The sequence below is a fragment of the Centruroides sculpturatus genome, unplaced genomic scaffold (assembly GCF_000671375.1).
Source record: "Centruroides sculpturatus isolate CEXI.00-Female unplaced genomic scaffold, Cexi_2.0 scaffold256, whole genome shotgun sequence".
Classification (NCBI taxonomy): domain Eukaryota; kingdom Metazoa; phylum Arthropoda; class Arachnida; order Scorpiones; family Buthidae; genus Centruroides; species Centruroides sculpturatus.
The window spans coordinates 435352-449822 of NW_019384583.1; the positions used below are offsets into that span (position 1 = coordinate 435352).

The window sequence follows — 14471 nt, forward strand, 5'->3', positions numbered from 1 at the left end:
ATTATTTTTATTTCTTCACTAATTTTTAAGTTTTAATATTCATACAACTCTAATAGCCTCAGAACAGACACCAATATTTTTATGTATTGCTGTTTGAGTCCTTGTCAGTCCTAGTTCTTCATACACAGAGCATCAGTAGTACTCAAACCTTTTTCATTTCTATGCCTACATATTTATTCTCTAAGATTGCCACATTCCTTTTTTTGACTACAGTTCTTTTTGATTTTTCAGAGTAATATCTTTGAAATGTTTGATATTAGATAAAGACTGTTAACATTATTTACTTTTAACATTATTTACTTTTAACATTTGTTTTCTATTAATTACCTTAAATATTTTTAAATTAATTTCTTAAAGTATAAGTCTTATAATTTTTTTATACACTTTACAAAAGGATATTTCAACTGATCTTCAATACAAAAAAGACTTAGTAATTTTTATATAAAAAAAATTCTATGCAATGGAAATCAAGATATTATTCAGTGCTTCAGATGATACACTATATTCTCTTACATTATGTATACTTACATTATATATACTTTCATATATCATATTTTAATAAATATCAAAATATATATTTTGTTATATTCTCTTACATGTTATATTATTGTATAATAGAAAACATTTGTTAGGGACAAACAGACCCTCAATAAAGTGTTATTTTAAATTTTAATTATTTTGGAATTCAATCATTTAACTTCGATCATTTTATCAAAAATCAGGCTAAAATCCATAAAAATTGTTTTCCACGGACTTGCTTCCTTGTTGAGGATGATCCATCTGGTCATTGATGTGTCACCTGGAACTTTCGATAAATTTCCAGTATTGGATGCCAGACCCTTAACAACAAACTCCCAAACTCATGGAAAAAACCCAAGAGGAATAGCAAGGGAGGGCGATGAAAAAGAAACCAGGTCAGTCGTCCTCCAAAGTCTGTCCACAAAGTCGTCCTCCAAAGTCCGTCCGAAAAGTTGTCCTCCAAAGTCCATCTGAAAAGTCGTCCGCCAAAGTCTGTCCACAAAGTCATCCTCCAAAGTTTGTCTCTTCAAGAATTCATACCATGCAAAATACTGTACATCCGCCAACCTTATCATAAGGATATCTTACACACCTAAAGTCAGATACCCTCCAAAGTTGCTCCTGTTACCTGAACACTCTGAATATCAAGAACATTCCATCAAACACCCCAAGAATCCGGACTGTGAATTATCCAGTCATCAATCCTCAACTTCTATATAAGATATTTATCCACATGCGAATATCCTGTAAACTCTCTCTCTCGCAACCATTAAATTTAAGAAAATATGGAAAAGATCGTATATCGTGTATTCCTGCCTGTTAAAATTAATTTGTTATTGTTTATTAATATGGAATCCAAGTGAATCACTTCCTCGTTCCTCTCCTCACCTCTACTCCGAATCCAACCGCTCACCCGCAACCACTCGCGCTCACCCGCAACCACTCGCGTGATGTAAGTTGTGTTTTCTGAGTCCCGAGAGACTCGGTGGTGTCACATCCTGACGTGGTGTCAAAGAGACACAAATCCTACAGTCACACATTAATACAGGTAGCCCTCGGTTTATGCCGGTTCAATTTATGCCGATTCACAATAACGTCGCTGCGCAATTCGCCGTATCAAGGTGTAATTCCCTGATTTTCCCTATGCTAGACTGATTTTCATTTCAGTGTTGACTTATTTACCTAGCTGCGACATTGTACATTCGTTAAAACAAAGATTTTTATTAAACATATTTATTTTTTCTGTTTAATATTATTGGGTATGTATACATTTGCATTAAATTAATATTAAAATACTAAACGTTTAGGTACCCACGAGTCAAGATATTAAACTTAATAGTCCAATAAATGGCATCCAAATCCATAGCGCCAATGAATGTATCCCATATCAGTTCATTCAGAAAAACGCCTTACGACGCAATAACACTTCCAGCGATCACAAATTATTGTTAGTGAGACAAATCTACTTCTCGTTGGCCAGACGATATTTATCTCCCCTTAGCCACCTTGAATTTTCCCGCTCAAACTGACCTTATATATGCGCTATGGCAACCGGTGGTCGACCAATTAGTGTCTTGGCTCGTCTGTAGCTCTACATCGGGTTAATGTATCCTTTCAACTAAGGAAAGTTTGACGGATGAAGTTTGTGAGTTAGACAATGTTGGGAGCGAAGTGCAAATGTAAAAAGGATCATCATATTCGACCATATTCTGAAATTCTTAATGAAAGAAATCAAAAATGTAAACAATTAAAGATGAATACTTTTTTCCGAAAAATATAAAAAATTCGAAACTAAAATTTTTAAATAAAAACATTTTACTTTATTTTATGATAAAATACATTTTAAAAATTAAAAATTTATATGTATTTTGTATTATATTGTATTAATAAACAAAATTATTAGCTTATTTTTCACTTATGTAGAACCTAACCCTATACCTCACAGTAAATACAGCCGATTCGATTTGCGCCGGCTTTTATAGGAACGGAACTGTGGCGTAAACCAAGGGCTACCTGTACATATAACTTCAAATGTACAACAGTGTAATTTATTAATCCAACATCCACTAATCTAGAATGTCCAGAAATCTGGCATCCTCTGAAAAGTAGCCAATAACCTGGAATTATCCAATAATATCCTGGAATAATCTAGTATGCTATTATTTCACAAGTTAGAATATTTAGGAGGACCTCAAACTTCTACACAGTATAATTCAGTAAACTATGCATAGTCTATATTGTATTGAACTGAACAAGCATTGCTTTGTTAAAGCTAGCACATATGTTTTGCACACAGCCTCTGAGAGGTTGAAGAGCTATCAGTGCAAAGACCAGTCTGGACCCCTTTTTGGAAAATCTGCTTATATAAGTAACAAACAACATAATGATATTGAAGCAGAAAAATAATATAGTATAAATCTTAGCCTGTAGCCAAAGTTATTTCATTACAGTAATACCCCAAACTTATGCGATAGGTGGAACCGAGCAATAACCGCATAAGTCGAATTCACGTAAGTCAGGGTATAATTTTGCAATTTGTGTAAAATCCAAGTCGGATGTATATAAGCTAATAAATGTTCTCATTAATCTTATCTTGTCTTTTGATTCATTCATGATTACAAGAAATCACCACATAGTCTCTCAAGTCTCTGTAGATATAACAAACAGAAATAAATAACACAAAATAAATTGTAGCTATGTGTCAATTCCGCATGACACATCCAAACATGTAAGCTGAACAATAGTGTGGGGAGAGTGAGTAATCAAGAGTTGCATGGCACTCAAACAAAAGATGAATCACCGAGATTTGAAAATCGTGTAACTCCGGGTTTGCATAAGTTGGGGTAGCGTAAATCGAGGTATTACTGTATTTGAAAAAAATAAAGAATTTTTAAAATATTATCTCTCTGATAGGCCTCCTTTAGAGGTCAAATCAGAGGAAAGCTCAAGGATCCTAGGGCTGTGTCCCAGCTCACCACCTCTCATAGAACCTGGTTTTGTATTTAGTAATGTGTGTGACTGATGTATTTCCTTTCTCACAGGCAAAATGCAGTGCAAAACATTCAAAATGTGCAAAAAATAATTTTTTACTGTCCGGCACTCTATTTTCATTTGATGTTGAGAAAGTTAAAAGTAACCTTCAAATAGAACTTGTTAAAATTCAATGCAATACAGTGCCAAAAAAAAATATAACAAAGTTATTGTTCCAATTTTTATTCCTACTTGCAACTCATTTTTCTGAAATGTGCATACTTACTGCAAGAATCAATAAGTTTAATAGTACCAATCTATGTAAACAATTATTTTTGTACCTATTAATTATTTTTAAAAATTCATATAGAATGAGAATAACAATTTTAATCCACATGTAAACAAAAACAATCATTTCCATTAAATTACCAGATTAAAGAAAACACAAAAGAATCAAATATTTATACATTATTTTGAGATTTTTTTTATTAACTTGCATTTAGGATCAAATTTTTTCTTTTTAATGTTATAATAGTACAGTGGGTAATCGGTTAACGAACATAATCCATTCCAAGACTTTGTTCGTTATCCAAATTGTTTGTTAACTGATTATCGATTTACCATAGGTTTTTTATGGGAATTTGATTAATTCATTCCGGAGAAAATAAAAATATATATATATTTTTACTACGTTTATTTATATGTAATAATAAAAATACATATATATACAGTCTTGCATTTTTATTAGTCATGTTTTTTCTGTTTGTAAGGGTTAAAGAATCTGTCCAATGTCGATTGCTTTTCTCTTTTCTTCAGGATTTTTCAAAAGTAATTAATAGCATTGTTGTCGTAGAGATCCCCAAGCCTATTAACCTCAAACTGGTTTGGATGCCATTCTAAGACCATTGTTCTGACATCCTCCCACTTCTTCAAAAGATCTTTAATAGCAGATGTTGGCATTGATCCTTTTTCATCTTCCTCTTTTTCAGAAGAAAACATATCTCGCTGAGTTTCTTGGTGTTCTTCATTTAAGCGTTCTTGGAGTTTTTCTGTCGTCAGATCAGTTTCAGATTCCATTATGAGCTCTTCAATGTCATCTTTATTTACTTCCCATTCCAGATCTCTAGCAGTTTTCACAGTTTCATCCATAATTTCAGGAACATCATCTCTCTCTCTCTGAATGCAGAAGGGACACAGCTTTCGCCAAGCAGAATTCAACTGTCATTGAGTGACTTCTGACCATTCCTTTTGAATGAGCCGTATAGCTTCAAGAATATCAAATTTTTCTTTCCAAAACGTTTTTAATGTCATTGTTGAGGAGAACTGGCATGCTTCAAAACACTGACAAAACAGTGCTCAAATGTACAATTTCTTGAAACCTGCAATAACCTCTTGATCCATTGGTTGAATCAATGAAGTGGTATTTGGAAGTAGAAACTGAACTGTCAGCCAGGGAAAGTCTTCCAGCAAATTATCTTCAAGGTCTTTTGGGTGTCCTGGTGCATTGTCCAATAGCAACAGTGCTTTTAATGGCAATTCATTGGTCTGAAGGTAATCCTTGATGCTCAGAGCACAAACTTCAAACAGCCATTCTTTGAAAAGAGCCTGCGTGACCCATGCCCTTTTATTCGATCTCCACATCACTGGCAGTTTTTCTTTAATTATGGAATTTTTTTGAATGCTCTAGGGTTCTCAGAGTGATAGACAAGAAGCAGGATAAGCTTCATATCACCGCTAGCATTAGCTCCCAAAAGTAACGTCAATTGGTCTTTCATGGGTTTATGCCCAGAAATATTTTTCTCTTCCTTCGTAATGTAGGTACAGTTCAGCATGCGCTTCCAAAATAAACCAGTTTCATCACAACTGAAAATTTGTTGTGGACAATATCCTTCTTTTTAATGAGTTCTTCAAATTTGGGACAGAACTTCTCAGCTTCTTCTTTATCTGCACTAGCAGACTCACCATGAATTGCCACATGTTTAATGCCAGTTCTCCTTCTAAACTTTGAAAACCATCCAGTAGTAGCTTTGAATTCTATCTCCTCATGTAATGAATGTGGAGTTTGTTTCTTCAGTTCTTCAAAAATTTCTCTAGCTTTCTCTTGAATGATAGTCATACTAGTTACATCTCTTTTCATTTCCCTTTCTTTTATCCAAATTAAAAGCAATCTCTCCACTTTTTCATGGATGGAACATTTTTGTTTCTCAGATGTGATTTTCGTTACTCCTTTAGCTCTGAGTCTTCTTGATTATATCTTTCTTGGCTAAGATTGTGCCTACTGTAGACCTGTTCAAGCCATACTGCCTAGCAACATCAAACATCTTCTGCCCACTCTCTACTTTGGCTATTATCTCTTGCTTGGTTTCTATGGTGAGCACAGTTCTTGACACTCCACTCTTTTTACGCTCCATAATATTATCAATTTCTGTTTGAAATAAAAAGTTCAAAAAAGCACTCACAAAAATTCAGAGAACAGAAATCAACTAGAGCATGAAAGAATTATGTAAATGTGAGGCCCGAATGAAATTCAAAATTTTGGTATTAAAACATTAACGAATACCCGATAGGACAGTTAAGCTCTCACCTTTAGAAAATAAAAACCGACGCAAAACTTATGGAGTGCCCGACAGTCTCATGAAGACTATAAAAAAATTATTTGTTAGAAAAGTAAACAAAAAGCTGGAATTACAATGGAGAGTTTCAAAGTTCGGGAAAACACTATCCAATCGGCATCAGGCTGAGCGTCGATGTTAACATCGCCCGCACTCCGAAAAATTTCGAATTGTTACCTGAAGACAAGGGAAAATCAATCGGCATTCATTATTTTCTGTCGCTTCTTTTTATGTTTGTGCAGTGAAGTGTTCATTGTCCGATCATAAAAATCTTTCGCAAAAGTGTTCGTTATCTGATTTGTTCATTAGCCGATCTGTTCATTAACTGATCACCCACTGTATTTGAAATAAAAAAATGGTTTCATACAAATGACAATTATTGGTACATTTCATGACAGTTACTTGTCATGAAATGTACCAATAATTTATGAATTAACATATGAATGTCAATTACTAAATTTTGTGTACAAATAACAAAAAACTTTTTCTGAATAATATTTGTTTTCTACAAACTCAAGTAGCATTTCAAAGTAAGTTTTTTTTCGTTTGTTTTATGCAGAACATTATTATAATGTTTTTACGATTTCTTATATCTTTATAAAGTGCAACATGCAGAGAAAATGAATATTGTCAGATTTTTAAAACTGTCAAACCTTTATGTACTACTCAATGTAAAATCTATCATGATAGGTTACAGATCCAAGTTCTGAGTGCTACTTCAAAGAGTCAACTAAAGAGAGCTATTGTACCTGAAATATACTGACAATATATTAACTAATGAAAGTGATGAATAAAGTCTGTTCAGTAGTTTGATATTTTAGTAATACCACTCATTGTGTTCTAAAAAAAATATTCACTTACAGCCTACCAGTTGCATTTTAGAATTTTTAAAATTAATCTCCAAGAAAGCAAATAGCTCTATCTGTTTTGAGGAATTTGGAGAAACAAATTTTCTTAAATATTTTTAATTATTTTAGTTTTTTCTAAATAAAAATCTAAATTATGTATAAATGTACATGGTATGTAACTATTTTAAAATAAATAAATTAATAAAAATTTTAAGAAAATTTTTTAAAAACTATCAATACCTAAACAGGTTGGAAGACTACTAACAGAACAGCTTCCTACATCTTTTCTCCTTCTAACAGAACAAGTCATATGAATGAAGAGAGGAGGAAGTTGACTACTAGTTTCTTGTGTAGAATTAAAATGTTCTTCTTCATCTAATAATGAAGACAATGCACTCTGAGTTCCTTGAGTATGATTAGAAACATTACTTAATCTTTCTATATCTTGATGATCCATCACACATTCATAAATCTCAATATCAATTTTTGTTGCATGCATACTTTCTGTTTCTACAAATAAAAAAATAGTAATCATTATTGTAGAGAGTTTAACACCAACAAAAATAAATTAATAATCAAAAAATATACAAAGTATTCAAGAAAATATATAAAAAAAATATATCATGATAAACCAATGATAAAGATTCCTTTATCATTGGTTCATCATGAAAATCATTAAGACAATAATTTTTGCAGAAATACCTTATAATACATAAATCTACAAGTTGGATATTGAAATCATATATAAATATTTGAATTATGAAAATAAAAAAAATTCATGTTTTTTAATAAAACATTGAATGTATGCAATTATTAAAATACAGTCGACCCCCCTATAACGTGCGTTCCTATAACGGAAATTCCTATAACGTAGCGAAAAAATTGCAGCAACATTCATTTAAAGGAGCTCCTAAAACGTCATCGCCGACTCGTTTCGCGACAAGATTGATAGAATCTGGACCAATAGTGGATGAGCAGCCGAACTACTTTCCTCCGCCCTGCGCCACGCTACAGAGCAATTAAATTGAGTTTGCTATCGTCTGTACAGTATTATATATAAATTAGGTACTGTACATATAATTATATATTAATTATATATAAATTAGGTACTGTACATATAATTATATATTAATTATATATAAATTAGGTACTGTATATATAATTATATATTAACTTATTGTAACTTTATTATAATTAAATATATAATTTCCGCCGTCTAGCATGGCACCACGCTACGGAGATTTTAGGCAATAAGTTGAGTTTATTATCGTCTGTACAGTATGTAAATTAGGTACCGTAAGTCTAATACAGCACTAATTTTATACATTTCTTGTGAAAGAAACATTTTTTATTCAACGGCCATAAAAATTATTTATATTAATGATGTCTTCAAAGGTCAAGTTATTTTTCTGCGAAAAATTCATTATCAGAAATCGCGGCCGTCGTTTCGTGTGCTGTTCCGCGACGAAAACAAGCTTTGAGCAACGGCATAGTCGAACGGTACACACTCGGTAAGTAATCCTATAATTTTTTGTTTATAGCATAGTTTATACAGATTATTCCCAAAAAATTGTACGTGTTTTGGAAATGTTGAGTCGGATAGTCTAGAATTGGTTAATTTTATAGAAGAAAACCTTTCAAACAGCCTTAGTCCGTAAACTTCCCACCTATCGGGCTGCGATTGGCTCATGTATTTAATCATTCCTATAACGTAAAATTCGATTAACGTGGAACATATCTAAGCATTATAGGGGGGTCTACTGTATTATAGATTATAAAAAGTGCAAACCTGTCAGTGCTGAACCAAATAAAACCCAATTGATTACTAGAAGTAATTACCGTATATCCCGGCAGATAAGACAAGGTATAAATTTTTGTTGAAGTTTTATATAATGCTTATCATATATCTGTCCTATAAGACAACCCCTAAACTATCAGTGGCCTAGGAATTTAGTTTAGATCAGCGATCATCATCCTAATAATAACACTGTATAGTGTATGTTGGAATTATGTCCTATTCATAATTTTTTGAAAGAACATCAAATTTTATTTTCTTGCATCTGGCAGCACTGCCTTGCAATTGTTGCAAACATTCACACTGATTTAGGTATTTGGGTAATGACCTTGACTATTCACAAAAACGTCATATAGGCTATTCTATTTTGTGGACATACCTTACTCTCTAATAGTAAATAATTACGGTTTATCTGTTTTACTTTAATGGTTTTAATTTATATAAATTTCAATCTAAATTTTTTTGTATCTGTCCTATAAGATGACCCCGGATTTTGGGGACCATTTTTTTTTTATGATTCAACTATCGTCTTATCTGCCGAGATACACAGTACTTTAAACAATAACTCATATTTCAGGGACTAAAGTATGCATTTCATGAGATTAAAAAAAAACTAATTATACTTAACAAAATTCAAGGAAATAAGAAAAGGAAGAGACACAAGATGAATAAAATAAATCAGATGTTATTGGAATAAATTTGGAAAATCTACTAGACATTACTAGAGATCCTACTATCTGTTACTGGTTCAGTTTATTACTGCTAGATTTGCTGATTTGAAGCTTTTGGATCTTTCTAACCCTTTATCAAATAATTACCAAAGTGACTTAACAGAATCTAATAACAGTATTTATTTCATTAAATACAAATGTAAAAAAATTATTTATGTTTAAAAATGTAAGTAATGAAATACCTTTAATTTAGTCTATTAATCTGTAAAATTGAATATAAATTATTTTATATAAACTGTTATTAACATCAAAAATCACAATTTTTTCTTTATAATATGCATTAATAAAAATTTTAAGAAAATTTTTTAAAAACTATCAATACCTAAACAGGTTGGAAGACTACTAACAGAACAGCTTCCTACATCTTTTCTCCTTCTAACAGAACAAGTCATATGAATGAAGAGAGGAGGAAGTTGACTACTAGTTTCTTGTGTAGAATTAAAATGTTCTTCTTCATCTAATAATGAAGACAATGCACTCTGAGTTCCTTGAGTATGATTAGAAACATTACTTAATCTTTCTATATCTTGATGATCCATCACACATTCATAAATCTCAATATCAATTTTTGTTGCATGCATACTTTCTGTTTCTACAAATAAAAAAATAGTAATCATTATTGTAGAGAGTTTAACACCAACAAAAATAAATTAATAATCAAAAAATATACAAAGTATTCAAGAAAATATATAAAAAAAATATATCATGATAAACCAATGATAAAGATTCCTTTATCATTGGTTCATCATGAAAATCATTAAGACAATAATTTTTGCAGAAATACCTTATAATACATAAATCTACAAGTTGGATATTGAAATCATATATAAATATTTGAATTATGAAAATAAAAAAAATTCATGTTTTTTAATAAAACATTGAATGTATGCAATTATTAAAATACAGTCGACCCCCCTATAACGTGCGTTCCTATAACGGAAATTCCTATAACGTAGCGAAAAAATTGCAGCAACATTCATTTAAAGGAGCTCCTAAAACGTCATCGCCGACTCGTTTCGCGACAAGATTGATAGAATCTGGACCAATAGTGGATGAGCAGCCGAACTACTTTCCTCCGCCCTGCGCCACGCTACAGAGCGGNTGTCGCCATCTAGTGAAGAGAGAGAGAAATATAGACAAAAATCCATTGCAGTTTTATTTAATTAATAAAACATCTGTAGGTTTGATTAGTGGTAAACATTCCAGGGATCATAAAGATGCTACAGTTAAAATTTGGTAACGATTAGTTCAGTAGTTTTCACGGTTAGTGGTCACAAACGAAAAATACATTGTCTCTTTATTTAGTAGTATAGATACTGTATTTATTAAGGTTTATACCTAAAAATAGCATGTTAGAATTTGTTCATTTTAATAATTTATCAAGAACAAAATGACAGCTTATAAAGTAATTTTTTAACGAATATTTTTCTTTTCTTAAAACAAATGTTAGTTTATTTATAATTAATTTAACTATTTTCTAGGCAATGAATTTTAATATTTATGTCATGAAATAAGTTTTATTATTTGAATTTTTTTATTTAAGATACTTATCCTAATTGTGATTTTTTCAAGACAGTTTTTATATATTGTTTGAAATATTTGTAATGAAGAGAGTGAAAGCATTTGTATAATTATAATAAATTTTGCAAATTAAATATATTTTGACTATACAAACACTTTCACTTTTTTATTATTATTAATTATAATCATACAAAGTTTTATATAAAATTTATTTTTTATTTATTTACATTTTAAGATATATTTTGTGTTTCATAATGATTACATTGAGATTTATTAATAATATTAAATTATAATAAATTTTGTTTTTAGTTTCCAGTTGTGAATGAAAATCAAGAAAAAATTTTGGAAGATAGAGAAAGTACTGTTGCTCATACTGATATAAATGAAGTTTCATCTGAAGTAGGATTAATATCAGAAGATATAGAAGGTTAATATTAAAATACTTTTTAATTTGCAATTTATATTCTGTTTATTTATGTTGTTATTTCTAATAATTTTAAGTAAACAAAACAAAAAAAAGTGGCTTAAACACAACATTTACATTTTCTTACTACCAAATTCCAACAAAAGAAAAATTGTGTTATAATAGGTGTGACTTATTGTAATTGTGGATATTTTTATCAGTTGTCTAATATTAGAATGATCATGTCTCAAAACATATAAGTTAAATAACATTACAAAACTTTTGCTTGTTTTAATTGAAAATTTATCAATACTTATAATAATGATCAGAATTAAATTCAAATTAAATCATTCAATTATATAAGATGTTTACTCTTAATACATTAAAACATTCATTTTAATTTTTCAATCAGTACTGTATAAATTGCAGTAGTTTAAATTTAGATTCTGGTACTTGTTACTTCATTTATAGGATAATTGTTTGCTGTTGTCAAAGATTGTGATTTTCATTACTGTTTAATTAAAGTACAATAAAGGACAATTGAAAAACATAGGTGAAAAACTGAAATTGTATGATACATTATGTGACAGATTATTTCTCCTTATGTGCCACTTTGGGTAAGTATACCATAGGTTTGCTACCCCTGATCTAGGATCTGATAAGACTCGATCTTTTTGACTGAAATTAACCGTCTTTTGATTATTTATCATCACCACTTTATTAAAACCAAAACTAAGTTTTGGTTTTAATAAAGTTTAAAAATGTAAGCAATGAAATACCTTTAATTTAGTCTATTAATCTGTAAAATTGAATATAAATTATTTTATATAAACTGTTATTAACATCAAAAATCACAATTTTTTCTTTATAATATGCTTTTTCTCTTGAACAAGCTAATTCATAATCAAAATTAATGTACACAATATTTAAATTTAAATTAATCAAAATTAATTTTGATTATGAATTAGCTTGTTCAAGAAAAAAAGCATATTATAGAGAAAAAATTGTGATTTTTGATGTTAATAACAGTTTATATAAAATAATTTATATTCAATTTTACAGATTAATAGACTAAATTAAAGGTATTTCATTGCTTACATTTTTAAACTTTATTAAAACCAAAACTTAGTTTTGGTTTTAATAAAGTGGTGATGATAAATAATCAAAAGACGGTTAATTTCAGTCAAAAAGATCGAGTCTTATCAGATCCTAGATCAGGGGTAGCAAACCTATGGTATACTTACCCAAAGTGGCACATAAGGAGAAATAATCTGTCACATAATGTATCATACAATTTCAGTTTTTCACCTATGTTTTTCAATTGTCCTTTATTGTACTTTAATTAAACAGTAATGAAAATCACAATCTTTGACAACAGCAAACAATTATCCTATAAATGAAGTAACAAGTACCAGAATCTAAATTTAAACTACTGCAATTTATACAGTACTGATTGAAAAATTAAAATGAATGTTTTAATGTATTAAGAGTAAACATCTTATATAATTGAATGATTTAATTTGAATTTAATTCTGATCATTATTATAAGTATTGATAAATTTTCAATTAAAACAAGCAAAAGTTTTGTAATGTTATTTAACTTATATGTTTTGAGACATGATCATTCTAATATTAGACAACTGATAAAAATATCCACAATTACAATAAGTCACACCTATTATAACACAATTTTTCTTTTGTTGGAATTTGGTAGTAAGAAAATGTAAATGTTGTGTTTAAGCCACTTTTTTTTGTTTTGTTTACTTAAAATTATTAGAAATAACAACATAAATAAACAGAATATAAATTGCAAATTAAAAAGTATTTTAATATTAACCTTCTATATCTTCTGATATTAATCCTACTTCAGATGAAACTTCATTTATATCAGTATGAGCAACAGTACTTTCTCTATCTTCCAAAATTTTTTCTTGATTTTCATTCACAACTGGAAACTAAAAACAAAATTTATTATAATTTAATATTATTAATAAATCTCAATGTAATCATTATGAAACACAAAATATATCTTAAAATGTAAATAAATAAAAAATAAATTTTATATAAAACTTTGTATGATTATAATTAATAATAATAAAAAAGTGAAAGTGTTTGTATAGTCAAAATATATTTAATTTGCAAAATTTATTATAATTATACAAATGCTTTCACTCTCTTCATTACAAATATTTCAAACAATATATAAAAACTGTCTTGAAAAAATCACAATTAGGATAAGTATCTTAAATAAAAAAATTCAAATAATAAAACTTATTTCATGACATAAATATTAAAATTCATTGCCTAGAAAATAGTTAAATTAATTATAAATAAACTAACATTTGTTTTAAGAAAAGAAAAATATTCGTTAAAAAATTACTTTATAAGCTGTCATTTTGTTCTTGATAAATTATTAAAATGAACAAATTCTAACATGCTATTTTTAGGTATAAACCTTAATAAATACAGTATCTATACTACTAAATAAAGAGACAATGTATTTTTCGTTTGTGACCACTAACCGTGAAAACTACTGAACTAATCGTTACCAAATTTTAACTGTAGCATCTTTATGATCCCTGGAATGTTTACCACTAATCAAACCTACAGATGTTTTATTAATTAAATAAAACTGCAATGGATTTTTGTCTATATTTCTCTCTCTCTTCACTAGATGGCGACACACGAATTAATACTTTCTGTCTATAAGAAAAGTTTATTATTGAAGTTTACTATTATATTTGAAGAACTGACATTAAATTATAATTAGTTAATTAGCAAAATCTTCGAGAAATTAAAAAAGTAACGTCATCATGCTAGATGGCAGTATGTGTACTTATGGTAGGTTTTTGAATCGTTATGCATTAATTTCTGCAGGTAATCGAACAAAATATTCGAAATAGTTATTGGATTTATCTTAAATGAATATTTTTGAGATTGATTGATAAATAATGCCAAGAACTACGAGGCAAGATAATAATAACCTTATTCAGAGTTTCAAAATTATAATGGGTTTTTACATATAATATAATTTTTTGTTTATAACATAGTTTATACAGATTATTCCCAAAA

At 29.3% G+C, this 14471-nt stretch overlaps 1 protein-coding gene and 1 pseudogene across 1 annotated transcript in view; both read right to left on the reverse strand.

The window, feature by feature from the left end:
• The window catches only part of LOC111624507 (KICSTOR complex protein SZT2-like), a 317304-nt gene that overhangs the window by 97064 nt on the left and 205769 nt on the right, over positions 1 to 14471 (reverse strand). The window contains exons 27-29 of the mRNA XM_023367362.1: positions 13237 to 13354; positions 9798 to 10067; positions 7190 to 7459 (exon numbers count right to left, since the gene is read on the reverse strand). Coding sequence (XP_023223130.1) covers positions 7190 to 7459; positions 9798 to 10067; positions 13237 to 13354 — 658 coding nt within the window. The remainder of the gene's footprint in view (positions 1 to 7189; positions 7460 to 9797; positions 10068 to 13236; positions 13355 to 14471) is intronic.
• On the reverse strand, positions 4474 to 5809 carry LOC111624522 (annotated as a pseudogene).